Genomic DNA, 26,017 nt, shown 5'->3' with positions numbered 1-26,017 from the left:
GCCTATCTGTGCTCAGTACCGGAAATATCTCATTCCATCCGTGCCACCCAACCAGGCTTCTTACAGGCTCCACGAGGCTCAAGATTATTCCCTGAAACCAGGATATCCAGCCTCCATGCACTCAGAATTTCCAGGCAATTTGAGAACCTAGAAGAAGCAACCCAAGTCTTGCCCCCAGAGAAATCACACACACACATACACACACACACACTCTTCCATCCAGTTTCAGAGGATTAATGAATTGTGTTATCTAATCTTCCCCAACCCTATCCTAGGAACAATGGTCCTATGTTAAAGGTCCCTGCTCCAAAATCTTCCCCCTATAGAAAATCAGCTCAGTTTAATTTTCCAGTCTTTTTTAAAAATTATTTCTTTATTTTTGGCTGGCTGGGTCTTCATTGCTGCATGCAGGCTTTTTCTAGTAGCAGCAAGTGGGGGAGCTACTCTCTAGTTGCAGGCTTCTCACTGTGGCGTCTCCCTTGTTGCAGAGCAGGGTCTAGGTGTTCAGGGCCTTCAGTAACTGAGGTGCCAGGGCTCAGTAGTTGTGGCTCCAGGGCTTAGTTGCCCTGAAGCATGTGGAATCGTCCCAGATCAGGGATCGAACCTGTGTCCCCTACATTAGCAGGCAGATTCTTAACCCCTGGACCACCAGGGAAGTCCCAGCCCAGTTTAGAGGACTACACTGACAGTGCTGTGGGGAAAGCAAGGACTTTGGGGTCAGTTGGGGTGAAATTTGGGCTCGGCCCCTTTCTTTCCGTTGCTCTTGTCTTAGTCGCTTCACTCTCTGAGCCTCAGTTTTGTAATAGTAAGGCGAGGATCCTAATACCTCCAGTGCTGGGTAGTTCAGAAGATGAAATGGGATAAAGGCAGTTTAAAGGTCAAACCCGAGGCCAGGCATATAGCATATGCTAAATAAACTGTTAATAGTCCTCACCCCTCTCCCACCCTATTGAAATTTAGCATGGCTCCTGGCTCTAAAACTTTCGCCTCTTTCCTAAACCCCTCTGTAGAAATGCAGTCTCCTGGGTCTAAGCTTCAGCCTTCAGGGCAGGCAGGCTGGTGACAGCGGGAGTCTGGTGAGCGTCCTGTCCTTGCCCTTCACCCTCTCTGCCCCTCTGTCAAGCAAACCGTGATTAATAATAATCAGTCATCACAGCAAATCATTCTTGTGGAGCAATGAAGGGACAGAGGGTACCAGGGAGGTCAGATTTGAGAGAGGAAACAGAGACATCTGGAGACTCACCGTCTGGTCAGACACAAGCTGAGAGACACGCAGAGAAAAAGTTGACATGAGCCAGAGCATTTAGCCGGCAGTGGGCTAAGAGAAGACAGCATTGGATTTAGAGTCGAAACACTTAGGTTCTAGACTCACAACTAACTCACTGGCTAGCCACATGACCTTGGACAAGTCTCTTCATTTCTCTACACCCATTTCCTCTTCTGAAGGAGAGGGTTGGGCTGATGACCCCTAGGAAACCCCTCTTGGCTGAACTTTCTAAGCAAGCTACCAGACCTGGAGGGCTACGCTGAAGCAGCTCCAACTAGGAGGGGACCCCAAGTGCAGGCCTGACCTGGGGCAGAGGAAGGGAGGGCCAGGCAGAGACAGGCATGGTTCGAGGAAAGGCAGGAGGTGTTGGGGCCACTGGGAGAGGACTTATAAGGGCAGAGAGAGCCAAGAGAGGAGGGATATTGGGGAGAGGAGAAAAGCCAGCCAGAGAATGACTAAGGGGCTCCCGGCATAAACAGGAGCAGTGAATGGACAGGGAGGGGGCCTGTTTGACTTGGCCAAGCTGGGGGTGTGGAGTGGGGAGGAGGACTGGGGCAGGACGCTATGTCCCCTGTCCCTCACCAAGACTCCTGGGAGGAGCTGAGTCACACACCTCCCTCCCTGTACCCCTCCCCACCCCCATCCCAAGCTCCCAGACCCTGGGAAAATCTAGAGAGCTTGTGCCTGGGCTGAAAAAGGAATGAGTTGTGTTCACACACGTGCTCTGCTGGGTTATACAGGAGTCGGGCTTCATCGTGTCTCCTCCCAGAAAGGGTCTCAGCCCTCGGCTTGAGTAATTTTCACCTAGAGGTTACCTTCGCGGTAGTGCTGTGCTTTAAGATCCTGACCCAGAGATTCTTTGGGTTCCTCGCCTAAGAGAGGGTCAGGACCTGCAGATGTGAGAGTGGGACCAGAGCCAGCATCACCCCACGGTCTGACCAGCTGGCCTCTCCCTTGGGCTGCAGCTGACTCTGGAGAGGGGCTTTTAAAAAAACAGCTGGGTGCTCTGGGATAGGAAGTAGTTTGAGGAGGAGACTCCTAGCAAAGGAAAAAGTATTGAGTCTCGGCACTTGTATTCTGAGTTCCCCAAGCCAGAGTGGGGCAAGGGACTGGAGAAAAGAAGGGTCAGAGTTCAGAGGGAGGGGTGCATATTATTCTGGAAGGGGTGGAGTCCTGCAGGAAAAAGACAGGAAGAGGGCTGGAAAGGAGAGGAGGTTAGGAGAGAATCTAGGCCCCTTGGTCCCCCTCCCCCAGACTGAGATAAAGCCTAGAATTCTGAAAGGTGATCTCATCACACAGAGCCAGGACTGGGGGAAGGGGTGGGCAGGGGGGTCACTGCCTTCTCCTGCTACAGTCGCTTCCTCTACATTCATAGGGAATCTTGGGAGAATGGGGTCCTGGGTTCCAGCTCCCAGGGCATAAGGGCAATAGAAGCCAAATGTTGGGCCCCTTTGCAAAACACTACCCCCACTGCCACCCCGACCCCGACCCCATCCCTTCCTACAATTCTCCAGGTTTGTAGCAATCAGGCCAGTTTAATCAAGAAGACACAAAAGAGCCAAAGCAACCCCTCTCCACCACCACCAGGCTCTTGGTCAACCTCCAGATTCTAGGAAGGGACATTTACAACCAAAAAGGGGTAGGCTTGGACCAGAAATCTGGTGAATAACCGCAAACTCCTGGACCCCTGGGTTTTCAATTCTAGCAACTTGGGGGTGGGGCGCCGGGAGCGGAGAGCAGTGTAGGTCCTCCATCAGATCAGGCTGACTGGGAGCACTCTGTACCTCAACTCCTGAGTCCCAAATCCAGCTGGCTGGGACCCAGGCACCCCGTGGCCCCGGAAGGCAAGGGGGAATCCCAGTTGGCCAGCTGCCAGAGGTGTCTCCTCTCTCTTTAGACCCCGGAGTCTCCTCCCTGAATTAGTGGGGGAGACCCCACACACATATTTCACACTCCCTCCGCCCTCCAGAGGTGATTCCTTTCCTCATTAGGAAATTCTCCACTCCCTTTTTCCGACTCCTTTTCCGAGCGTTTACGTTGTACATCTGGAAAGGATGCGAGAGGAAGGAGGGGGAAGCAGAGAGAAGGAGGGGGAGAGCCCAAACCCGCCCAGTCTGACCCAGTCCAGACAACCGGCCTCCAGCTGGGGCTGGGGCGAGGGAAGTGGAGAGGTGCGGCCCCCCCACGCCCCTTCGGGGTGGGGGGCGCGGGCTCAGCGTTCCAGGGACCCAGGAATGCCCCCCCGCCCGCCCCCCTGGCAGGCGGGGGGAGGGCTCAGCCGGGAGTTTGGCAAACTCCTCCCCGCGTTGAGTCATTCGCCTCTGGGAGGTTTAGGAAGCGGCTCCGGGTCGGTGGCCCCAGGACAGGGAAGAGCGGGCGCTATGGGGAGCCGGACGCCAGGGTCCCCTCTCCACGCCGTGCAGCTGCGCCGGGGCGCCCGGCGCAGACCCCGGCTGCTGCCGTTGTTGCCGCCGCTGCTGCTGCTGCTGCTGCCGCCGCCGCCCCGGGTCGGGGGCTTCAATTTAGACGCGGAGGCCCCGGCAGTGCTCTCCGGGCCCCCGGGCTCCTTCTTCGGCTTCTCGGTGGAGTTTTACCGGCCGGGGACGGACGGGTGAGTTGAGGAGGGTTGGCGGCAGGCTGGCGGAGGGCGGGGGTGCGCGCCTGGAGACTGGGGGCGCGGCTGGAGTCTGGAGGGGACCGAGGCTTGAGTTTGGGAGGCGGAGTTTGGAGGAACTGGGGCTGGAGTTGGGGGCCCGCGCTAAAGTTGGGGGCCCGCGCTGGAGTAGGGAGGGGACAGTGGCCGGCGTGGTGGGGGGGCAAGAGTTTGAGAGCGATCAGCGGAGAGACATGTGTGGGGTGGAGAGAGGACACGAAGCTGCAAGCTGGAGAAGTCTGGGCAGGGGTCTTGCGGCCAAGAGAGAAGAGGGCGCGGGAAAGGAGAGCAGAGGGTCTCTGGTTGAGACTGGAGAACTGCGGGGACCGGAGGCGGATGGGGACGGAGAGGGCGCGGAGGCCAGGAGGCTTTTGGGAGCACTGGGGAACCCCGGGACCCCTGAGGGCCATTGTACTCAGAGAGGACGAGACGAAGCAGAATGAGCTGTATGGTGTGTGTGTGTAGTAAGAAGGAAGTGGGAGGCTGAAGGGGTCCCGGAGGTTAAATGGGGGCCAGCCTCACCCTCCCCTCCCCCCTCAGCTCAGACTGGGAAAGACCCGGGAGGGGGATGGCGGCTCCCTCCCCTTCCTCCTCGGTCTCCTACTCCGCCCGCCACCCCCCACCCCATCTCTGTTCAGACGCGGGGATCCGGGAAGTTGGGAGAGACCCGGGACTCTGGTCCTGGGGGGCGCTGGGGCTGGGGGCTGGCTCAGCCAAGGGCGGGTACTGGGATGTGTCGGGAGGGGTGTGTGTGCGCGCGTGAAGTGGGGTGGGCGGTTTCCCTCTTCCTCTAGCTCTTGGGAGGAAGAGAAAAGCTGATTTCCTGTAGCTAGTCGGCTGGAGCTGAACTGAGACCGGGACTTCTGGGGCTGGGGTCGGAAGCTGGGGAGACGCGGGCTCCGAGGGCCCTAGAGCGTCAGAACACAGGACCTCAGAGACCGGGAAGTCTCCAAGGAAGATCCCAGTTCCCAACTCAGCAGGGTAACAAGCAGCCTGGATCCTGTGTGCCAGGAAAACGGGGAGCCCACAGGCTTGGGGAGACAAGCTAGGCAACATAAAAACAAGGGTGTTTGCTTAAATGTGGAGAGTGAGGGGTAGTAAGAGCGGAAGGAAGCTGCTCCGGGGCTGGGACAGGGACTCCCTCCCGGGTGCCAGGTGACTGATCCTCGACCTCTGGAGGAGTCCTCTGTCTACATCTCTGGGCCCTGAGCCCGCCACTGCTCCTCACCATCGCCCCTCACCACTGCCCTTCACCACCACAACCACCCCTGTATCCAGGTTTGATAGGCTCTCTGTCAGAGGTGAGCGGTTTTTACACATACAGTTAGCTGGTATCTACTCATTCCTTTCCTTTTGGAGAAAAGGGGTTAATCTAGGTAATTCCACTTGGGTACAGGGACAAATTTCTCCTTTGTCTGGAGGACCTGAGGATGGGGAAAAAAGAAAGATGGTTAGGCTCCAGCTGTTGGTTCTGGACTATTCAAGGTCCCCACCCAACCCCCACCCCACCCCCCTGGCCTCTTGCCCAAACCCCATTGCATCACCCTGGCCTGGAGTCTCTGCCAGGCCTGGCCTCCCCCAGGCCCCCTCAAACTGCTTACCACAACCCTAATGGAGTAGAGAAGAGGGAGGGAGGGGATGGGATCCTTCCCCACATCAGGGCACCAGGGCTGGGGTCAGTTATCTGGCTCTTTACCTTCCTCTTACCCAACCCCCACCTAACAAGAGTGTCATCTCTCTTTTAAAACACGCCTCTGAAACATCTGGACTGTCACACATTCCAGGTTCCCTAGGTGTCTGTTTGGCCCCTGGCCTGATCCTGCAGTCCCCAAAGCCCTTTTCTAGAGCAGGACCCAGCATTCTCAACCCCTCCCCCTCCCCTTCTGCTCATCTCTCCTCCCAAGAGAACCCAGGTGTCCAGTTTGCACACCTCCCCCTCTCGTTTTCTCTGTATGTACAAAGCAGTCTTAGAATAGGACTTGGAACATTCCACCTCCCCAGTGACCTCCCTCCCCACCACAGCTGGGCCTCCAAGCCCTCCTCCCTGCAGGGGACAAACATAGCCCCTCACCTGGGGCCATCGCTCTCCCTCACCTCTCATGGTGGAAACTGAAACAACATCAGAAGAGAAGTTCCATGGTAGGAAAGGGCCAGGCTTTAAGTCAGGTCGAGCTGCGTGTGCGTCCAGGCCCCACCTCTTACTTGTTTTTTGTGTGACCTGGGGTGAGCTACTTAAGACTTAAATCTTGGAACCTGATCTGCTCCTGAAAATCAGACACCTACCTTATGAGGCTGTTCTAAGGACTAATTGAGACAATATATATAAAGGGACCTGGTCCACAGAGGGTGATCAGTATACATGGGAGGCCTGACTTTTATGAGGTACCTAATTTCTGTTTCTGGTTCCCTCCTCCCTGGCCACCACCTAGTTCTTTGTCTAAGTTTTTCACCATTTCTTCCTGGCTTTTAGTATTTGCTTATAGTTATAAGCACATTTCTTTGCATTTTCATACCAATTTTTCTGTTGGATCGTTACAAAAATCCTTGCCTTAGACAGATGAAGCTTATTGTCCCCATTGTGTGTATATATGTGTGTGTGTGTATACTGAAGCTTCAGGAGTCATAGAAGGTTAGAACTAGAAGTTTGTTTAGAGACCATCCAAGGGCAACCCATCATCTTACAGGTAGAGAATTCAAGTCTTGGAAAGAGGAAATCAGTAACTTGGCCCAAGAGGTGCGCTTAAAAGGTGCACCAGCCTTAGCCTACCTCCTTAGCCCTTTGTAGTACTGCCACAAGTAGAGGCAACTCTTCCTCCTCAGCCAGCCAGGCATCTCCCTGGAGAGTACACTGGGGGATCCAGAACCAGGTGTTTCCTCTGGCCTGGCCAGGGCTGCTGTAGGACCTGCAGGAGCTGAGTCCGGTGTCAGTTTGCTACTCTCCACCCCCGACCTTGTTAGGCCATCAGAGTCAAACAGTAACCATGTATTGAACAGGAACTTGGTTAATCAGAAGCCTGACTGGCGAGATAGTGGAGAGGAGGGGACAAATTGGCAACAGGGTAGACAAGGTAACAGGACTCCCGGCTTCTGGCTCTTCCATTGGAAAAGATTCTGAGTGATCCTGGACATGTGACTTAACTTCTCTGGGACTTAGTTTCCCCCTCTGTACAGTGAGGACAGGGGACTGGATAAGCTGTATTTTTTGTTAAAGTTTTCTTTCTTCTTTTCCATCTTCCTTCCTTCTTTTCTTTTTTCTTTTCTTCCTTCCTTCCTTTCTTTTTCTTTCTAATTCAAATGACATCTTACCAGGGCATTCTACAGAAAACAGAGACAAGAGATTGCTCTGAAAGAAGAAGGGAAGTAGTGTCAGGACCAAACTGGCTTCCGCTTACTCCATGTGGCAGCCCTGAGGCTTCTCCAAGAAAGTCTTCAATCCCAGAGATGCCCTCCTCAGCGCCTTCCAGCTGGGCAGCCTGTGTCTCCAAGAACCAACTCTAGTATACCAGGGTTCTGAGGCTTCAGAATAAATTATGTCAATTACTTTTTCCCTTGGTCTCTATAGTTTGGAAGAATTTATCTGCCAAGCTGCACTGAGGAAGGAATAATTAATTCCTTTTTCCTGTTTTTTATCAACTAGAAGTTAGAACAAGAAGACATCCATAGCTGCCAATCAGAGCTTCTGACCAATATGAGATAACCAGGTTCCCCACAGGAGTTGATATAATTACAGCCCAAAGCAAATACACTTGAGGTTTTAATTAGCCTGGGCTGCCTTATCAGGTAAATGCATGATTTCCGTTAGGCTTTCTGAAATAATGAAAATAGCCCAAGGACCCTGCGTTGTTACCTTCTTGGACCCCTAGTAGGATCCATCTGCTGTAGGATTTAGGAAGCAAGAACTAGGAGTGGGAGAATAAGGATAAGCTACGTGAGGTGCCACGCCGGACACCGGGTGCCTTACTCGGCAGTGGGGGAGGGCACTATTGACTGGACTTGGAGGAGATGCGAAGGAAGGGCCACGCATCCTCAGTTGTAAGCCACAGGCAGGTCTGGGTTGGGATCTGTGTCCATCGCCTGCGTGCCAGACCTCTTGAGCCTTCACTGAGCCACAGCCTAGGCCCCTGTCCCACAAGCCTGTGGGATTTATAAACCGTGTAAGGCCCCTCTCACACCTTCCCGCCCGGCCACAAACTCCAGGCTTCTTCCTCAGGCTTTGCTTCCCCCACCCAGGGAAGTGGTGGGAGACTCGAGGGTGGGAGTAGGGTCCTTGGCCAAGGCCTGGAAGAGTATCAGAGCTCCGGAAGACTTTGAGGTAACCATTGCAACCTCTTCACCCAGAGGAAGCAGGAAAGGGTATTCCCAAGTCTCCACTGAGCTAGTGCCCGACCCAGAACTCCTGTACCACTGCTGTTTTCTGGAGCTGCCTCTGCTATGGGGGGTTGCACCCCTCTCTCCCCCAGCCCTGGGGCAAGGCAATCTCTCCCCAACACCAACCTCACCTACTAGGCCTGGCAGCCAACCAGGTCACTGTGCCTCTGAGTAGCCAGCTCCCACCCACCCCCAGCTGGCTGTACCGCCTGAGTGAGAGGGGTGGGGCCCAGCAGGCGGGTGGGAGACAAACGGCGAAGTGAGAGGTTGGAAACAGACAGGAAGCCACAGGCAGTAAACATTTCCTGTCCCCAGGGTAACCGAGGCTGGCACCCCACCCCCCATCACTCCAGGAACTCTCACTCGGGGCCTCCCCTCCTGTTGCTCTGGACCCTTTCTTCTCCGTCCTCCGTCCCCATCCTCTGGTCCAGCCACCCTCACTTCAGTCCCTTGGAGCCGCTCCCTCTGGTGTTCCTCTTGGACACCATCGCCCCTCCCCTCCTCAGTGTGTCTGCCTTTGTCACCCATCCTGTCTCCCATCCCATCCCCGTGTCTCACACACCCCTGATTTTGTGATCTCTATCATAATCTCAGACTTGGGGACTCCTGGTAAGAAAGGCTGATGAAGGGAAGCAAATATCAAGAAAAGGGTGGGTGTTGGGGGTGCTGAGAGCTGAAAGGGGCCAGGATGCAACAGAGATAGAGAAGCCCAAGACAGAAAAACAAAGGGGGGCAGACCTAAAACCAGAACCAAGAGAACAAGCAGTCACAGGGCAGAGGAGCAGATTGAGAAGCAGTGCCAGAGGCAGATACGGAAGGAGAGCAGAGGCCAAGGCTGGCGGGGACACCGGGTCAGTTGCCCCGGCTGCCAGATGCAGTCCTCATGGGAGACTCTGGAGGAGAAAGCCCAGAGGGCTGCCAGCTGCACTGAGGCCTTGGAGGCAAAGGACCCAGAAGTGATAGAGGCAGAGCCAGAGGCAGGAAGATTACCCAGGACCTGCGCTGACACCACCCCATTACAGAGGACCCCCAGCAAAGGCAACCTTCTCCTCGTCATCTCAGGGGGAATGAGGCACCGTGTCCAGAACTAAGAGCCAGCAGAGCAAGATCTGAATTCAGATTTGAGGGATGGTGTATGGGAAAGGTGTTAAGAGGCTGAGACAAAGATCCAGCCAGGATGGGGAGGTCCCACCAGAGCCCAGGGTGAGGGCAGGCCCAGGCCCCGGGGAACAATCTGTTCTCACCATCCTCCAGGGCCTCTCTCCACTTCTATTGCCTGATTTCCAAGCCTCACATTTTCCTCCTACACACCCCAGGGCTGGGCAGCCGGACGCCTGGGTCTTGCCCAGAGAAGGGCCTTGGCTTGGGAGCAGAGGGTAGGTAAAAGGACTCTGGGGTTCCAGGGGCTGCACCTCCAGTCTTCACAGGTCCATAGGGGAGATGGGGAAGTTGGGGTCCAGACCATCTGGCCCCAACCCCTTCCCAGAATTGCCTCTGTCTCCTCCTTCTAATGACAAGGGAAGGTAGGAAAGGAGAGGGTGGGGGGAGGGGGAGGAGGGGCTGTGTTAGTGACAGCGGCACATGGGGACCGCCTGACTCCAGCCTGTGCCTCTGGCATCCGTGGCATCTTCTGAGATATAAATACAACTCGGGGGGCATCTATCCCACCCCCAGCCAGCCCCTCCCCGCCTGGGGAGACTGTAGAAGAGTTAGGAGCCCCCCTGAAATGCCTCTCCTTTCCCCTCCGCAGGGTCAGCGTGCTGGTGGGGGCGCCCAAGGCTAACACCAGCCAGCCGGGAGTGCTGCAGGGCGGTGCCGTCTACCTCTGCCCCTGGGGCACCAGCCCGGCACAGTGCACCCCCATTGAATTTGACAGCAAAGGTAACCCGCTTCGCAGGTCGGGAAGGGACTAAAGGGCGGGACTGAGGCTGGGGGGCGGGGCCCAGGCGGGATCGGGAGCGCCGGGCGGAGCCTAACCAGCTCCAGGGCCACGTGCTCCCGGGCTCTGGGACTCCAGCTCAGCGCAGCAGCGGTGCAGCGGCTCCCCGTGGCACTCACACCACGTTCCCAGTCCAGCCCAGCCCAAGGAGGGCGGGCATGATTCAGAAACATGTGGCTCTCATTTTCCCTGAATCACCCACACTCTGGGAGGCCAGGGCAGTAACACAGACAAAGACAGGGAGAGTCACAGAACCTATTCCAATTCTTTTAACTAAGCACTGACTAAGTGATAATGCATACCAGGCTCTGTGCTGTGTGCTGCAGGGGATTGAAACATGATTAAGCCACCGACCTCAAGGAGCTTAAGGTCCCAAGTAGATGCAGAGATGGACTAAGGGAGACAGGCTGAGAAATAGTAATAACGGCTAACACTTGAAGAACACTTGCTATGCACTGGGCACTGTTGTTGGCACTTTACACGTATTAACACGCTTCATCCTTTGAATGAGGGCATGAGGGATTATTATCCCCATTTTATAGGAAATGGGTTAAGTAACTTGTCTAAGGTCACACAGCTAGTAAAAGGTGGAGCATGGACATGAACTTGAGCAGTCTGGCTCCATAGATCAACTGGAGTGAGGGGACAAAAGAGGAGAGCATCAAAAGACAGAGACAGTAGGGGAGGGGTGGTGTAAGAGCACAAAACCAATTGATCTTTTTTTAAGTATATATTTATTTATGTGGCTGCATCCAGTCTTCATTGTGGCATTCGGGTAGATCTTTCATCGAGGCACACGGACACTCTAGTTGTGGTGCACAGGCTTAGTTGCTCTGAAGTGTGTGAGATCATAGTTCCCTGACCAGGGATGGAACCCATGTCCCCTGCATTGTAAAGTGGATTCTTCACCACTGGACCACCAGGGAAGTCCCTGATTATTATTATTATTTTAATCTGAAAGACAGATGAGAAGCAAAGGAATAAGAAAGGCTGTCTTAAGAAAGGCAGAGAGGGCTTGGAAGGATATAGACAGACAGACAGATGTATGAACACGTACACACACATAGACATAGGGCAGAGATCCAGAGCTGTAAGAAAGGTCAAGGTCATAGAACAGATGCTAAGACATAAGCCCAGGTGTAGACAGAAGTGTACCCAGAGGGTTGCCCTCTCAGGAAATAGGCATTCTTCCCCACCTTATCACAAGCATCCTTGTCCCAGCTGGGTGAGGAGGCAAGCACATCAGGGGACTGCAACTCTAGAAACCCCAGGTTCTGTGTGTGTGCACGTGTGCATATGTGCACACATGGGTGTATGTGCACACGTGCAGCACAAGATGAGTCAGGACACAACAAGCAGATTGTAAAGACCCTTCCTCACTTTCCCTCCCGTGAGTCATGGGCTCAGGGCTTGCAAATGCCGAGGTACCCCCAGGCTGAGGGCAGGGGCTGCTCTAAGGCTCGGCTGCCCACAGCTGGCATGACCCCACTTTCTCACTTCCCCAAGGCTCTCGGATCTTCGAGTCCTCAACGTCCAGCTCAGAGGGAGAGGAGCCTGTGGAGTACAAGTCCCTGCAGTGGTTTGGAGCAACAGTGCGAGCCCATGGCTCCTCCATCCTGGTGAGCGCCCAGCGGGCTGAGTGCTGTGATGGGCAGGAGGGGTAGTGGTTGGGGATAACAGCACAGTGAGGAGGGAGGGAAGAGAGGCCCTGGTGGACTAAACCTGGCGCCGCCTCCTCCTCCCAGGCCTGTGCTCCCCTCTACAGCTGGCGCACCGAGAAGGAGCCGCAGAGTGATCCTGTGGGCACCTGCTACCTCTCCACAGGCAACTTCACCCAGATTCTGGAGTATGCACCCTGCCGCTCAGGTAGTGCAGGGGTGGCGTGAGTCCCCACAGTCCCGCACCCCAACAGCCTTGATAGCCCACTGTCTGGCCCAGGGAGGTCCCTCTCCCCCTGCCTTCCCCAAACTCTCTGCTCTTTGCTGCCTGACCCTTCCCACACCTTCTCCTCTTGCAGATTTCAGCCAAGAAGCAGGACAGGGTTACTGCCAAGGGGGCTTCAGTGCTGAGTTCACCAAGGTGAGAGGGGATCTGGGAGGAACCTGGCTGTGGGTGGTGGATGCAGGGGAATCAGGACCAAATGCAGACTCACCTTCTTCCTCTGCACAGACGGGGCGTGTGGTCCTGGGTGGACCAGGGAGCTATTTCTGGCAAGGTAAGTCCTTCCTCCATTGTCCCTGTGTCCGTCTCCCGCACCCGGCCTCTCATCCCTCTCTCAGCCCAAGATCACCATCCTTCCTTCCTCTGCCCCTGTCCCAGTACTCCTCTTCCTGTCCTCTGAGACTTACCCGTCCTCTCCCACCACCCTCCAAAAGCTTCCCCCGGGGGAACCAGACTCCTGAATATCTCCCCGTCAGCCCCCAGTGCCCCACTCCCTGCCACCTCCTCCTCTAGCCATCCCCTCCTTATCCCCTTCTCCAGGCCAGATCCTGTCCGCCACCCAGGAGCAGATTGCAGAATCCTATTATCCCGGGTACCTGATCAACCCAGTTCGGGGGCAGCTGCAGACTCGCCAGGCCAGTTCCATCTACGATGACAGCTACCTGGGTGAGTGAGCAAGTGGATGGGAGCTGCAGGGGGAGAACCTCGGGGGGCCCCTGTCCTCACTCACCCCTCGCCTCCCTTCTCCCACCCAGGCATCCCCAGCCCCCCGCCCCATGTGTCATGGGTCATGGCTGACTATGAAGGCTCAGTAGGGGTGGGGAAGGAAGGCCAGGACAGAGTGGTCCCCAAAGCAAGAAACCTAATATCCATCCACCTGTCCCCCAGGATACTCTGTGGCTGTGGGTGAATTCAGTGGTGATGATAGAGAAGGTGAGTGTGTCCCGGCTGGGGCCAAGGGAGGGGGCAGATGGAGACCCCAGATCTGGAGCCCCAAGGACTGAGACATTTTTGTCTGACTCCCCTTCCCCTACCCTTAGCCTGCAACCTTCTCTTCCCTTTCCAGACTTCGTTGCTGGTGTGCCCAAAGGGAACCTCACCTACGGCTATGTAAGGCCCAGCCTGACCCTCCCTCCCCTCACCCCCCTCCCCTGCCTAATCACAAAGAACCATGCATGATGATTTGGGAGGGCTCAAAAGGTGGACCAGAACACAGGCTCTTGGGTAAGACCAGGGTTCAAGTTCTGGCACTTACTCTGGATGAATCTGTGATTTATTCCTCTCCCACTTCATTCCGTAAAAATCTGAGTCTGCTTAACCTCTCTGAGCCTCACTCTTCTCTGAATAATGGGATAATAATAGTTCTGACCTCACAAGGCTCTTGTAAGGATGAAGTGAGATAAGGCACGTGAAAGTACTTAGTGAACTCTTAGGCAGGGTACAACTGTAGTTGTTATTATTAGACCATGGCGAGTGCTTTAAAAAGGATATAGATAAGAATGCCATAGGAGTCCATTCAATTACCAACATTTATTAGGGCAAGGTATGAGACAAGAAGATGAATAAGACATCACACCCCATCTTGTACGGCTTCTAATCAAGTATGTAAGATAAGACATACATATGATGGTAATCTAGCGTGCAGCTCCTATGCATAAGCCCCTCAGTGCATCGGGCACTGTCCACTCATGATTTCTATTCTTCCCAACAAGCTTATCGGGGGAGATATTACCAGTCACATTTTACACATGAGAAAGCTGAGACTCGAAGAGACCAAGTAAGTTGTTTAAGATCACCCAGTTAGTAAGTGGCTAGAGATTTAAAACCAGACCTGTCTTATTCCAAAGTCAGCATTCTTTCTGCACTAACATAAATTTCAGGAAAGTGGTTAAGATGATACAGCAGTTTAGGGGGAGTAAGATCCTCCTTTCTAGGGTGGGGATGAGTCAGAAAAGGTTCTATGAAAGACCAGAGGAGATGAGGAAAGACAGCATCCTAGACAGGAGCATGAGAAAGGTGTGGAAGGAAAGGGAAACAGTTCAGGCCAGTTCAGCATGGGCTGACTGACAGTAGAGAGACTAAAGAGAGATTAGGGGATTCCTTGGTGCTCCAGTCATTATGAATCCATGCTTTCAGTGCAAGGGGTCTGGGTTCAGTCCCTGAACGTAAGGGAACTAGATCCCTTAGGTCACAACTAAAGATCCTGCATGCCACAACTAAGACCCAGAACAGCCAAATAAACAAAAAGAGAGGCTGGGCAAAAACAGATAGGTTGGGTCCAGATTCTCCAGGGCCTCAGAGGACCAGCCAGTAAGCCGAGATTGGGCCGTGGCTGCGGGGAACCACCACAATTTTCCAAGCCAGCAGTGTCCCTCCTAGACCAGCTCTAGGGTGATCCGTCTCGGTGCCGTGGGGAAGGGCACTGGGGGGAAGGGAATGTCCAAGGGAGGGGGAGACCAGGGCTTTCTCCAGCATTCCTTGGGGAGGGCGCACAGCAGAGGAACAACAGCAAGACTGGGGAAGAGAATGAGGAGTCAAGAGACCCGTAGAGCCCATCACTAAGGGGTGACATGGGGGAGACGTGAGTGTATGTGGTTTGGGAGGGCTGGGGCATGAGGTTTCAATCATTCAGCTAATAATTAGTGAGTGTCTGCTCTCACCAAGCATGACTTTAAGCTCTGGGGAGAAAGCAAAGAACAAAACAGCTCCTGCCTTCACTGATCTCACATTCTAGTAGCTAGATCAGATGCACAACAGACAGATAAGTATGGAATGTCAGGAGTGGTTGATAGGTGACATGGAGGAAAATAATGAAGTCCACCTGAGATGGCGCTACCAGTATAGAGATAAGACTATGGCGAAGGCAAAGCAAAGAAGGGAATTACCAGACATGTGGTCTGTGTCTCCAAGGAATGACTGCCCCTGGGTATCCTGCACTCATTTGTCCTTCATCCGAGTCTGGGACCAATGGGTGTATCTCCTCATCCCCAGGTCACCATCCTTAATGGCTCAGACATCCGGTCCCTCTACAACTTTTCAGGGGAACAGGTGAGGACACCCCCTCTACAACCCAGCTTGGCCCTCTGCCAACCAAGCCCTGGCCCTGAGTCATAAGCTCAGCCCAACTTCTCAGGCTCCCTGGAGTCCATGACTTCCCCCCACAGCCCTTGTTGATTGACTCCCCTGTACTGACCTGCTGCTGCTCTGTTCCCCCGCCAGATGGCCTCCTACTTTGGCTACGCAGTGGCCGCCACAGACATCAACGGGGATGGGTGAGTAGTGAAGAAGGCACAGTGGTGCCCTCCCCAGGGGCGAGGAGTGGGGGTGGGACAGAAAAATGCAAGGAGAGTTCCTCCCTGGATTCTCCTCCTGCCTGCATACCCTCGGCCCAGGGGCGAGGAGAGAGCTGAGTGCCAAAGGCCAGAAGATCTCAGGTCTCTCCTTTGGGTGGGAAAGAGCCGGGAATCCAGGGTGCTTGGGCTTTTCTGGCACTGGGACTGAGGAGGGGACGGGGAAGGGCAGGGTCTCAGGATGCCAGTGTTTCCCCCATCCTCAGGCTGGACGACTTGCTGGTAGGGGCGCCCCTGCTCATGGAGCGGACAGCCGACGGGCGGCCGCAGGAGGTGGGCAGGGTCTATATCTACCTGCAGCGCCTGGCTGGCATGGAGCCCACGCCCACCCTGACCCTCACTGGCCAGGATGAGTTTGGCCGGTTCGGCAGCTCCCTGACCCCCCTGGGGGACCTAGACCAGGATGGCTACAATGGTAAGCACTGTATGGGCTCGAGTGGCTGAGGAGGAGCCAGGGGCCTGAGTCAGAAGGGATCTGGGGAGAGGTGACTGTCAGATAAGATAACCAAGACCTCCCAGCGTCTCCTGGAGGATTTTAATCCCAATGTCTAGACCTTGGGGCTTGAAGAGTTTAGCATACTGGGAATGACAGATGGGAAAAATAGGATCCTGGGTCCTGGGGTCTGGTGGTAGAGATTTGAACTCCTGGACTCCTGGCCTGCTGACTGGTATGTGTTGTGTGTTTTGCAGATGTAGCCATTGGGGCTGCCTTTGGTGGGGAGAACCGGCAGGGAGTGGTGTTTATATTCCCTGGGGGCCCAGGGGGTCTGGCGTCTAAGCCTTCCCAGGTTCTGCTGCCCCTGTGGGCAGCTGGCCACACACCGGACTTCTTTGGCTCTGCCCTTCGAGGAGGCCGAGACCTAGATGGCAATGGATACCCTGGTGAGTGGTGCCCGAGGCCCCTTTAACCTGAGAATTCCCTGGTCACAAACCCCGTAGCCTCTCTAACGTATTTGCCTAAGCTCCTGGGTGCAGTTCTAGGATGATGCCACCAGATGGCAATGCCCCCTCACTTCAGCCTCCTTGAACAATGCAGCTAGAAGGGGTTGGGAAGAATTCTGTTTGGGGGCCTGCTGTAAGGGGTAGTTTCTTTTGATTTCTTGCAGATCTGATTGTGGGGTCCTTTGGTGTAGACAAGGCTGTGGTATACAGGTATGAACTCGGGCAGGGGGCAGCCTGGGAGACATGGGAACTGGAGGACTTCTCAACAGGGCTGAGTTTGGGGAAGTGTACAAACTGGGATCCTGGGGCTTGGACATCGGCTTCCTGTGCCCAGGTTCCTGAGGAGCCTTAGTTCTCTGACCCCCACGTTTACTCTTGGCAGGGGTCGCCCCATCGTGTCTGCCAGTGCCTCCCTCACCATCTTTCCTGCCATGTTCAACCCAGAGGAGCACAGCTGCAGCTTGGAGGGAAACCCTGTGACTTGGTGAGTAGGGGCTGGGGGCGGGAGATTGCAGGATTGGGTCTGGGGGTCCTTCATCTGTGCCTGGAAGTGGGGAGGGAGAGCAGGCCTTTGGAAGGGGACACATGGGACTGTCCCAGTCCGGGTCTGTCTGGGAGGCAGGCAGAGAACGCGCTGCCTCTTTCAGGTGAACACACCAGCTTTCCTTTTCGTCCTCTAGCATCAACCTTAGCTTCTGCCTCAATGCTTCCGGAAAACATGTTCCTGACTCCATTGGTGAGGGAGACTGCCTGAGCCTTTCAGGCACTGGGGCAGGGGTGGACGGGCTGGGGACTTGGGGACCTCTTTTCTCTCTGGATAAATTAGGAGGGAGGGGAAGATGCTCTTTAATGTACATGCACGGCCACAGGCTTCACAGTGGAGCTCCAGTTGGACTGGCAGAAGCAGAAGGGCGGGGTGCGGCGGGCGCTGTTCCTGGCCTCCCGACAGGCCACCCTGACCCAGACCCTGCTCATCCAGAACGGGGCTCGGGAGGACTGCAGAGAGATGAAGATCTACCTCAGGGTAGGGGCAGGAGGGCGGGGCATGGACTGGCTTGGGGAGGGTGGCCACATAGAACTGGGGACCCCTCCCAAAGGGAAGAGGCCTGGGAGATTCCAGTGAAGGTCGTGGGGCTTTGGGGGGCTGGGGAAGGGTGCCTTTCTGTCCTAGGAGCTGGGAACCAGGCTGCCTCAGAAGCAATGAGCACGGTTGTTTGGACACCTAAATTCTTGAGGGTCTTGCGTGGACAAAGGGAGATGTGAGAGGATGAGGAGCAGGGCCGCCAAGTCCCCTGTGTCCCCTGACTCTGTGAACCCTCCCCCCCACCGCCGCCCCAGAACGAGTCAGAGTTTCGAGATAAACTCTCCCCGATTCACATCGCCCTCAATTTCTCCCTGGACCCTCAAGCCCCAGTGGACAGCCACGGCCTCCGGCCAGTCCTACACTACCAGAGCAAGAGCCGCATAGAGGACAAGGTGAGGCAGGGTGGGGAGACAGGCCAGGAGGAGAGGGACCTGGGCCCCTGGGGACGGGGCCCTGGAGCGGGGAGCCGACAGCTTGGGAGGCAGTCAAAACTCCGCCTCTCAAGGCTGCCCCACTCCCCAGGCTCAGATCTTGCTGGACTGTGGAGAAGACAATATCTGTGTGCCAGACCTACAGCTGGAAGTGTTTGGGTGAGTGAAGGCTGATGTCAGGCTGGGGGGTTCCAGATGCTGAAGTTGCCTAGCAGGACACATGGAACTTGGAACCACCTGGGAAAAGAAGAGGAACATATCAGCTGGCTGTGTGACCTTGGGAAATGACGCAACTTCTTTGTATAATGGGAATAATAGCATCTATTTCTCTAGCTTTTTGGAAGGATTAAATGAAATAATCTACATAAAGCATCTAGCCTAGTGCCTCCCATAAAGCTAGAAGTCAGTGAGCGGTGTCTATTATTATTAATATTATTATCGTTATGGCCCATTGTCTGGCTCAGGGATTAATTCTCCAGTGTCCCTGACCCCCGTGTGTCCCCTCCAGGGAGCAGAACCACGTATACCTGGGCGACAAGAATTCTCTGAACCTCACCTTCCACGCCCAGAATGTGGGTGAGGGTGGCGCCTACGAGGCAGAGCTTCGGGTCACAGCCCCTCCGGAGGCTGAGTACTCGGGACTCGTCAGACACCCAGGGGTGAGTGAGGACCTGCAGGAGGGGCTTGGGAGGAGACCCTGCCAGAGGGACACCGAAGTCTTACCTGCACCCACCCCACCTCCAGAACTTCTCCAGCCTGAGCTGCGACTACTTTGCTGTGAACCAGAGTCGTCTGCTGGTGTGTGACCTGGGCAACCCCATGAAGGCTGGGGCCAGTGTAAGTCTGGGACCATCTCACGCCAAGCTGAGCTGGGGGAAGGGAAGGAGGGCTGCAGTCGGTGTGTGGCAGACGCCCGGTCTAACAGCCCGCTTGTCCATCCTCCCTGTCCCGCAGCTCTGGGGTGGCCTTCGGTTCACAGTCCCTCACCTCAGGGACACGAAGAAAACCATCCAGTTTGACTTCCAGATCCTCAGGTAGGGAGGGGGCGGGGCAGGGGCGGCGTCTGGCGCAGGTGGCCTTCTGGCTGGGCTCTAGCACCATCAGAGTCTCTCCTCCGTCCCACAGCAAGAATCTCAACAACTCGCAAAGCGACGTGGTTTCCTTCCGGCTCTCGGTGGAGGCTCAGGCCCAGGTCTCTCTTAACGGGTCAGTGCCCGGGCAAAACGGGGCGTCTCTGGGAGGGGAGACGGACTTCTAGCAAAGGAGGCATATGAAATGGGGTCCCTTCCACTGTCCTCTAAACCACCCTGCTCTGCAGTGTCTCCAAGCCCGAGGCAGTGCTATTTCCGATGAGCGACTGGCATCCCCAAGACCAGCCGCAGGAGGAGGGTGACGTGGGCCCTGCTGTCCACCATGTCTATGAGGTGAGCGGGCTGCTGGAAATGGAGGGCGGGGCTAGAATGAATGACAGGGAAAGAGGAGTCAGTATGAGTGACAGATGGCTGGGGCCAGCCTGAGGGGCCGAGGGGAAGAGGGGCAAGGGAGAGCTAAAGGCCTGGACGGGATCAGTGAGAGACCAGCCAGCTGAGTGACTTAGAAGGGGAGGATGGAGCCACCTCCAGGAGAGTTGGCTGGAAAGGATTTCTTCTCTGCCCATCGATTTCCTGCCTCACTCCTGAGACTCAGAGCAGGGAAGAGTGGGCCACTGGGACTCGGGTCTCAACAGGGCAGAATTGTTCCCTCCCTTCCCATGATGACTGTGCCTTCCTCTCCTCAGCTCATCAACCTGGGCCCCAGCTCTATTAGCCAGGGCGTGTTGGAGCTCAGCTGTCCCCATGCTCTGGATGGCCAGCAGCTCCTCTACGTGACCAGGGTCACAGGACTCAGCAACTGCACCACCAGTCACCCCCCCAACCCAGAGGGCCTGGAGGTGAGGGGCCTAGGGACTGGCCGGGAGGTGGGGGGCACCAGGTCAATGGTAGTTGGGGAAGGTCGCAGGGACCTGGAAGAGCTAATGAGGATGTGCCTGGAGCTAGGACTTAGGCCACTGGAAGGCAGTCAGAAGTCCCACAGACACCTTGAGGCCCTGAGAGGGGAAAAGATTGTTTTAAGCACTGCACTTCTGTCTTTCTGCCTAAAGTATCCCTCCCTGACTCCATGTCCTGGCATACTCCTAGGGCCCAGCTCAGCACCACCCCCTCTGGAAAGCCTTCTTCAGACCCACTCCCCAAAGTTCATTTTATTCATAGACAACATTTAAATTAAATGAATGACTGTACAGAACCATGTTACCGGCTCAGGAAATATCACAGTAACGAAAATTCACAAGGTCCCTACTCTCGTGGAGTTAGAGGAAGGTAATAAACAATAAGGCTTCCCGGGTGGTACAGTGGTAAAGAATCTTCCTGTCAATGCAGGAGATGCAAGAGATGAGAGTTCTATCCGTGGATCGGGAAGATCCCCTGGAGTAGGAAATGGCAACCCCCTCCAGTTTTCTTGCCTGGGAAATCCCATAGTTAGAGGAGCCTGGTGGGCCACAGTCCATGGGGTCACAAAAAGTCAGACATGACTGAGCAACTGAACGTGTGCACACAATGAACAATAAAAATTGAAAAGAGGAACAGATATTGAAAAGTGATGAAAGTACAGTGCTCACATGCTGGGGTGGGGTGGAGCTGGGAGCCTGTTTGAGCTGAATCATCAGGGAAAACCTTGAGGAGGGAACAGGTGGATTGAGTATGAAAGATAAGGATGAAACTGCTTGTGAAGACTCAAGAAAGAGTATTCCAAGCAGAGGGAACAGCCAGTGCAAAGGCCTCAAGGCAGAGACAGTGCCCTAATTATTTATTGACACATCACCTCCTCCTAAACTCCAGGGACCAAATCTTACTCGTTTCCATATTTCAACAATGAGTTTGCTGCCTTGCCATAGGAGGTGGTCAGTTGCATGGATGGAAGACCAGGTCAAAGCTGCTGCAGACCCCAGATGCAGGCTGACTCAGATGCTGTAATGAGGTGGGAGAGGCAGCTAACGGTCTCTTTCCTCTTCCAGTTGGATCCTGAGGGTTCCCAGCACCACCGGCTGCAAAGACGGGATGTTCCAGGTCGGAGCCCTGCCTCCTCAGGGCCTCAGATTCTGGTAAGTTGTCCTGGGAATGAGGTCTGGGCCCAAGTGTTGAGTACCTCTGTGGGTCCTCAGAGCCACCAGAAGGGCAGAACTCACAGTTCAAGCCTCCTATTTCTTCCCAGAAATGCCCAGAGGCAGAGTGTTTCAAGCTGCGCTGTGAGCTGGGGCCACTGCACCGGCAAGAGAGCCGAAGTCTGCAACTGCATTTCCGCGTCTGGGCCAAGACCTTCCTACAGGTGAGTGAGCCTCACCTCAGTCCTGACCCCTGACCCCTGACCTGCAGGTCTGCTGGACTGACCCCCACTTTCCCCACTGCCCTAGCCACCCCTTTGGTGACTGGGACCCAGGCAGCCCCGCTCCCCTCCCTCACCGTTGTTTGGACAGGGCTGTGTGTACTTGGCGACACCTAGTGGCCGCACTGGGAGCGACAGCTTCCCTTTTCTGGCCCATTCAGAGGAGGGGAGGGCTGGAGGGAGACCAGCCGGCAAATAAGGACAGAAAAACAGAGACAGAGACGGAGGATGAATCCATCGTGGAGAGGCAAGCAGATGTATACACAGGAAATAGTAGTCATTTGTTGAGTGCACACTATGGGCTAAACATTGTCCTAGGTGCTGAGCCCATTATTAATGACTCAAGGAATTTTTTTTCTATTGAACATGCCATTATCTAATTATCCACTATTCAGTTATAACTATTTAGATACATATTTATTTTCTCTTATAAGGAATGTAGAGAGAGATTCAGAGAATGAGTTCAAAATAGTGAAAGATTATAACCAGAGCCAGAATCTGGGGAGCCCTATGTCCTCCAGATGCCAAGAGGGGCCACCCTGAACACCTTTCCCCCACCCACAGCGGGAGCACCAGCCATTTAGCCTGCAGTGTGAAGCCGTGTATGAAGCCCTGAAGATGCCCTATAAAATCCTGCCTCGGCAGCTTCCCCAGAAGGCGCTGCAGGTAAGTCTAAGGCTGGCAGGCTGGGCCATGGAAGACAGAGTTCTGGGCCTGGCACAAGGACTACATGACGGGGGCTGGCCCGATTATGGTGAGAAACATTGACTGAGCGCCTACTATGTGCCAGGCACTCTGCTAAGTCCTGGGAATACAATGATAAGCAAGATGGACAGGGCAGTGAGAAGACTGTGACAAGGGTCAGCATGTTTATGGGACCACATCATAGACACACTTGGACACGGACTTGCAGAATTGGGAAAGGCTGTCTGGAAGAAGTGATGTTTAAGCAAGACCTGAAGAATCCATGGGATCTACCAGGCTAACCGGTCAGGAAAGGAGTCTTTTCTGGGGAGAGGAAATGAGCAGATGTGAAGGCCCGAAAGAAACAATAACGCACATTTTAGAAATTTGAAGTTCAGAATTCTGTTAGCCTAAAATGGGAGAGGAGAGAGGGTCTAAGTCCAGTGGCAAGTAGGAGCCAAGTTTAGGGTGGGAAGAACCAATGGCTTTTCAGTGGCCTCTCCCGGCTTGCTCCCCAGGTGGCCACAGCTGTGCAGTGGATCAAGGCAGAAGGCAGCCACGGAGTCCCTCTCTGGATCATTATCTTAGCCATCCTCATTGGCCTCCTGCTCCTCGGTCTGCTCATCTATATCCTCTACAAGGTCAGCCACATCCTACTCAATTTGGGCTTCTCTCACCAGGTTCTGCCCTTGACCCAGCACACTCCCTAGTATCTGCCTCCAGACCAGTTCTCCAGCCACATGCATCCCCTCTGGACACTGCCTATACCATCCCTTCTTTCATTCTACAGCCCCTAGCTTAGAAAGAGTTCTCTTGACTCAAGCTGATACATTTACCAATACTTTGAAAATCAAGGTGATTCACAAGTGGCCAGTGTGCGGCATATGTGTGTGTCACCTCCAACCAGAAACCCATGGTAGCCGTCACTAACTGATCATACTCTAGCAATAGCCTCCGAATCCTTCTCAAGAGGCAGCCACTTCTAGGCAGCGAGACTTCACATCTGTTTGCCATCCCTGGCTTAACTGGGGGCATTTTTACAACACCAAAGCAGCCCAGCCTAAGCCCTCCTGGCCCATTAGACCTCTTGGAGAGGTAGTCTTCATAGCCTGAATTTGGGCCACTTTTGCAAGATGGGGAGATTGGAAGCACTGAAGTCATCTTCGTCCCCTCCTGGGATAAGATCTGCAGAGAACTAACTCAGTTCTCCCTCCTTTCTTCTCATTAGCTCGGATTCTTCAAACGCTCCCTCCCGTACGGCACCGCCATGGAAAAAGCTCAGCTCAAGCCTCCAGCCACCTCCGATGCCTGATTCCTCCCAGTCTTGAAGGCCCAGTCCCCCCACCCTCAGTCTACTGACAGGGAGGGGGCTGGGCGCTTCCTGAAGGTGCTGAGGGCCAGGGAGAAGCTCCTCTCCCCAGCCCAGAGACATACTTGAAGGGCCAGAGCCGGGAGGTGAGGAGCTGGAGATCCCCTCCCCCCATGCACTGTGAAGGACCCTCGTTTACACATGCCCTCCTCATGGATGAGGGAACTCAGATCCAGGGACAGAGGCCCCAGCCTCCCTGCCACCTTTGCATTTTGGAGAATTTCCTGAAAACACCTTGGAACCAGAACTAGGGGATCCAATCCCAGTTCTCCAGCTCAGATGTGGCACCAGGACTTCCTGTCCAGCTCCAATCCCGCAGAGATCTGTCGCCGGCCTTGCCAGAGATCCACAGGAAGCCCCCAGCTAAGAGCCTGGAACCTGGGGAGCGAGACATGGCAGCTCTGGACAGCCCCTACCCCGGTGGGCCAACAAAGAACACTAACCATGGACGGCACCCCAGGCCCAGCTCAGGACAGATCCCACACCAGGATCCATGCTGGCCCAGAAGCAGCTCCAAGGGGAACCAGAACTTTCACAGGGCCAGATCGAACCTGGGGCCTCTGGGGCCTGAAGTTCATCTGGGACCCAGACTCAGACATTGGTAACCTAACTAGGCAGATCCAGGACATTTGAGCCTGCTCCAGACCTGGGCCTGGAGACCAAATCCACCTCTGACTCAGGAGAAGTCAGGAATTGCCCAGGACCCTGAAGGGGCCATGATGGTAACAGATCTGGAACCTTAACCCTGGCTCGACATAGGCCCTCTCAGTCCTCCACAGAAAAGGGAGCCTGCTGTCCCGGGCCTGCGGGTTTGGGTTCTGCCCACCAGCTGCACTGACGCTGCCCCTCCTCTCCCTACCCAACCCTCCCCTCACCTCGGCTCCGGACACCCGGGACTTATTTAAACTCTGTTGCAAGTGCAATAAACCCGGCCCGGTGGCCCCACTGATCAGAGCTGGAATCTGTCCTCTCCCTACTCTTTCCAGATCTTTCCTGGAACCAGACCTCTTGGTGGATAGGAAATGTTTCTTGGAGTTTCTTTTCACTGGGAGCCAGGAGTATGACCCCCAGGAACTGTGGAACTAGTTTTGGGGTTACCTTTTCTTACATGGAAGGGGTGGGCTTGACTCCTGCCCATCCTCCAGCCCCACCAGATCTGATCCCAACACCTCTAAGAGAACAGGGAAAGGAATTCCTTCTCTTTGGATTTGAGAGTTAGGGAAGAATACAAAAGGAGAGGTCAGAGCCGAAGGTGGAGGAAGATGGCCCAGAAGATTCACTTGGGCTTCCAGAAATTAGAATAAGGAAAAGGGTTGAGAAAAAAGGCCACAGAACTAAATCAGAAGAAAGCCAGTTGGGTTTGTGTTTTTTTTTCATTACCCATTGTATTCCAATGGGTAGAGGGAATGTTAAATAGTTTACATACATTATCTCATTTAATTTCTATCAAATTAAATGTGCAAGGCAGGCACAATTAACCCCATTTACACAAGGGGAAATTGAGGTCCAGAGAAGTTATGTAACTTGCCCAAGGTCAGAGTCTAATTCAGCCTTGCCTGACTGTGAAAGCCCATATTCTTAACCGACATGACAGACGGTTCAGGTCTTTGAAGATAAATTAAAGTGAGGGAACCCCTCAGCATCCTCTGTCTCCTCGAGGCCTATCTTAAACTAATGTCCAGCAAGAGCATGGGGAAGGGTGCTGAAATTCAAATGGACTGTTAGAGACAAAGTTGTCTATGTCCTGCTAGACTGAGGTCAGCCACCAGAGGGCAGCACACTCACAAATTTATGGGAATTTGGGGAAGGGAGGCTATGTATGAGGTCCTCCTCACCCTCTTCCCCCATCAAGACAATAGTTATTAACTTAGGCTCCTGCCTCTCAGTTCCAGCATGATCTCAAAATATCTCTCCTTGGAGTTCAAAGCTGCTCTACACTCCAGTCTTCCAACTTCTTTATAATTCTGTAACTCAGAAACTTCTTCCCAGAACCCATAAATGAAGGACTATTAGGGAGGGCAAGACCTGATGAGGCAAAGAGCTACCCAGTATTTCCAAGGATGACAGCTGTGGCATAGCAAGGCACTGAGACTTCTCCAAGAATGAAATCCCATACTTGCCTTCTTGGGAGATGGGTGGGAATGGCAACAGCCACACTCCAGGGGCCAAATCTGAGATTTCTTACACTATGATGAGGAGGAAATGAGGAGGGGAAGTGGGCTGTATTGGGCTGGTATCATGGGTGTGTCTGTGTAGTTAGTGCCTGTACCTTTGAGTCTCTGAGAGTGACAAGGTCTCTCTCAAGGAGGCACAATACAATGTTGGAATTCCTTGGGTTCGGAAGTGCTGCAGATGTAACCCAGCACCAGTCTCTGTCGCTGAACTGTAATTCTCAGGCTCCGGTCTGTTTCCCCTTCCGAATCTCCCAGCCCCTCCAAAGCATGTCTGCCTCTCATCTTGAGACTTGAGTGATGCAGAGAGACAAGAGAGCAGGGGGAAGGCCAGAGTCCTAGCCCTGTCTGTGTCAGTGGAGATGGAAAGGAGGCCTGGGACGGGAACAGCAGCTGGG

The 26,017-nt window shown here is 54.5% G+C and overlaps 1 protein-coding gene and 1 long non-coding RNA gene across 2 annotated transcripts; one reads left to right on the top strand and one right to left on the bottom strand.

Annotated features, from left to right (window-relative positions):
• The first annotated feature begins 2,786 nt into the window (after positions 1 to 2,786).
• ITGA5 (integrin subunit alpha 5) lies at positions 2,787 to 24,402 on the top strand. The gene is made up of 30 exons (XM_027543103.1): positions 2,787 to 3,878; positions 10,039 to 10,169; positions 11,734 to 11,846; positions 11,973 to 12,093; positions 12,245 to 12,306; positions 12,397 to 12,442; positions 12,709 to 12,834; positions 13,057 to 13,101; positions 13,235 to 13,278; positions 15,160 to 15,216; positions 15,388 to 15,440; positions 15,725 to 15,933; positions 16,209 to 16,400; positions 16,625 to 16,670; positions 16,843 to 16,944; positions 17,141 to 17,196; positions 17,330 to 17,484; positions 17,799 to 17,936; positions 18,067 to 18,134; positions 18,484 to 18,634; positions 18,720 to 18,812; positions 18,930 to 19,009; positions 19,101 to 19,181; positions 19,294 to 19,399; positions 19,753 to 19,905; positions 21,028 to 21,114; positions 21,225 to 21,338; positions 21,960 to 22,061; positions 22,598 to 22,720; positions 23,308 to 24,402. Exons 1-30 carry the CDS (start codon positions 3,322 to 3,324, stop codon positions 23,389 to 23,391), a joined length of 3,495 nt encoding a protein of 1,164 aa, XP_027398904.1. The 5' UTR covers positions 2,787 to 3,321; the 3' UTR covers positions 23,392 to 24,402.
• Positions 5,214 to 7,096, bottom strand: LOC113893251. The gene is made up of 2 exons (XR_003511260.1): positions 6,688 to 7,096; positions 5,214 to 5,344 (listed from the first exon to the last, which is right to left on the bottom strand). It is a non-coding gene; the product is annotated as an uncharacterized LOC113893251 (long non-coding RNA).
• Positions 24,403 to 26,017: the final 1,615 nt, after the last annotated feature.

This window comes from Bos indicus x Bos taurus, chromosome 5 (genome assembly GCF_003369695.1).
Source record: "Bos indicus x Bos taurus breed Angus x Brahman F1 hybrid chromosome 5, Bos_hybrid_MaternalHap_v2.0, whole genome shotgun sequence".
Taxonomy (NCBI): domain Eukaryota; kingdom Metazoa; phylum Chordata; class Mammalia; order Artiodactyla; family Bovidae; genus Bos; species Bos indicus x Bos taurus.
The sequence above is the reverse complement of the archived record's forward strand: the minus strand, read 5'-3'. Positions and strand labels throughout refer to the sequence as shown.

Bases quoted from the DNA above. Each gene is read 5' to 3' on its own strand.
- ITGA5 (XM_027543103.1), top strand. From the start codon at position 3,322: ATGCGAGAGGAAGGAGGGGGAAGCAGAGAGAAGGAGGGGGAGAGCCCA. The intron at 3,879-10,038 runs GTGAGTTGAGGA...TCCCCTCCGCAG, and splicing joins TACCGGCCGGGGACGGACGG to GGTCAGCGTGCTGGTGGGGG. The intron at 19,400-19,752 runs GTGAGCGGGCTG...TCCTCTCCTCAG, and splicing joins CTGTCCACCATGTCTATGAG to CTCATCAACCTGGGCCCCAG.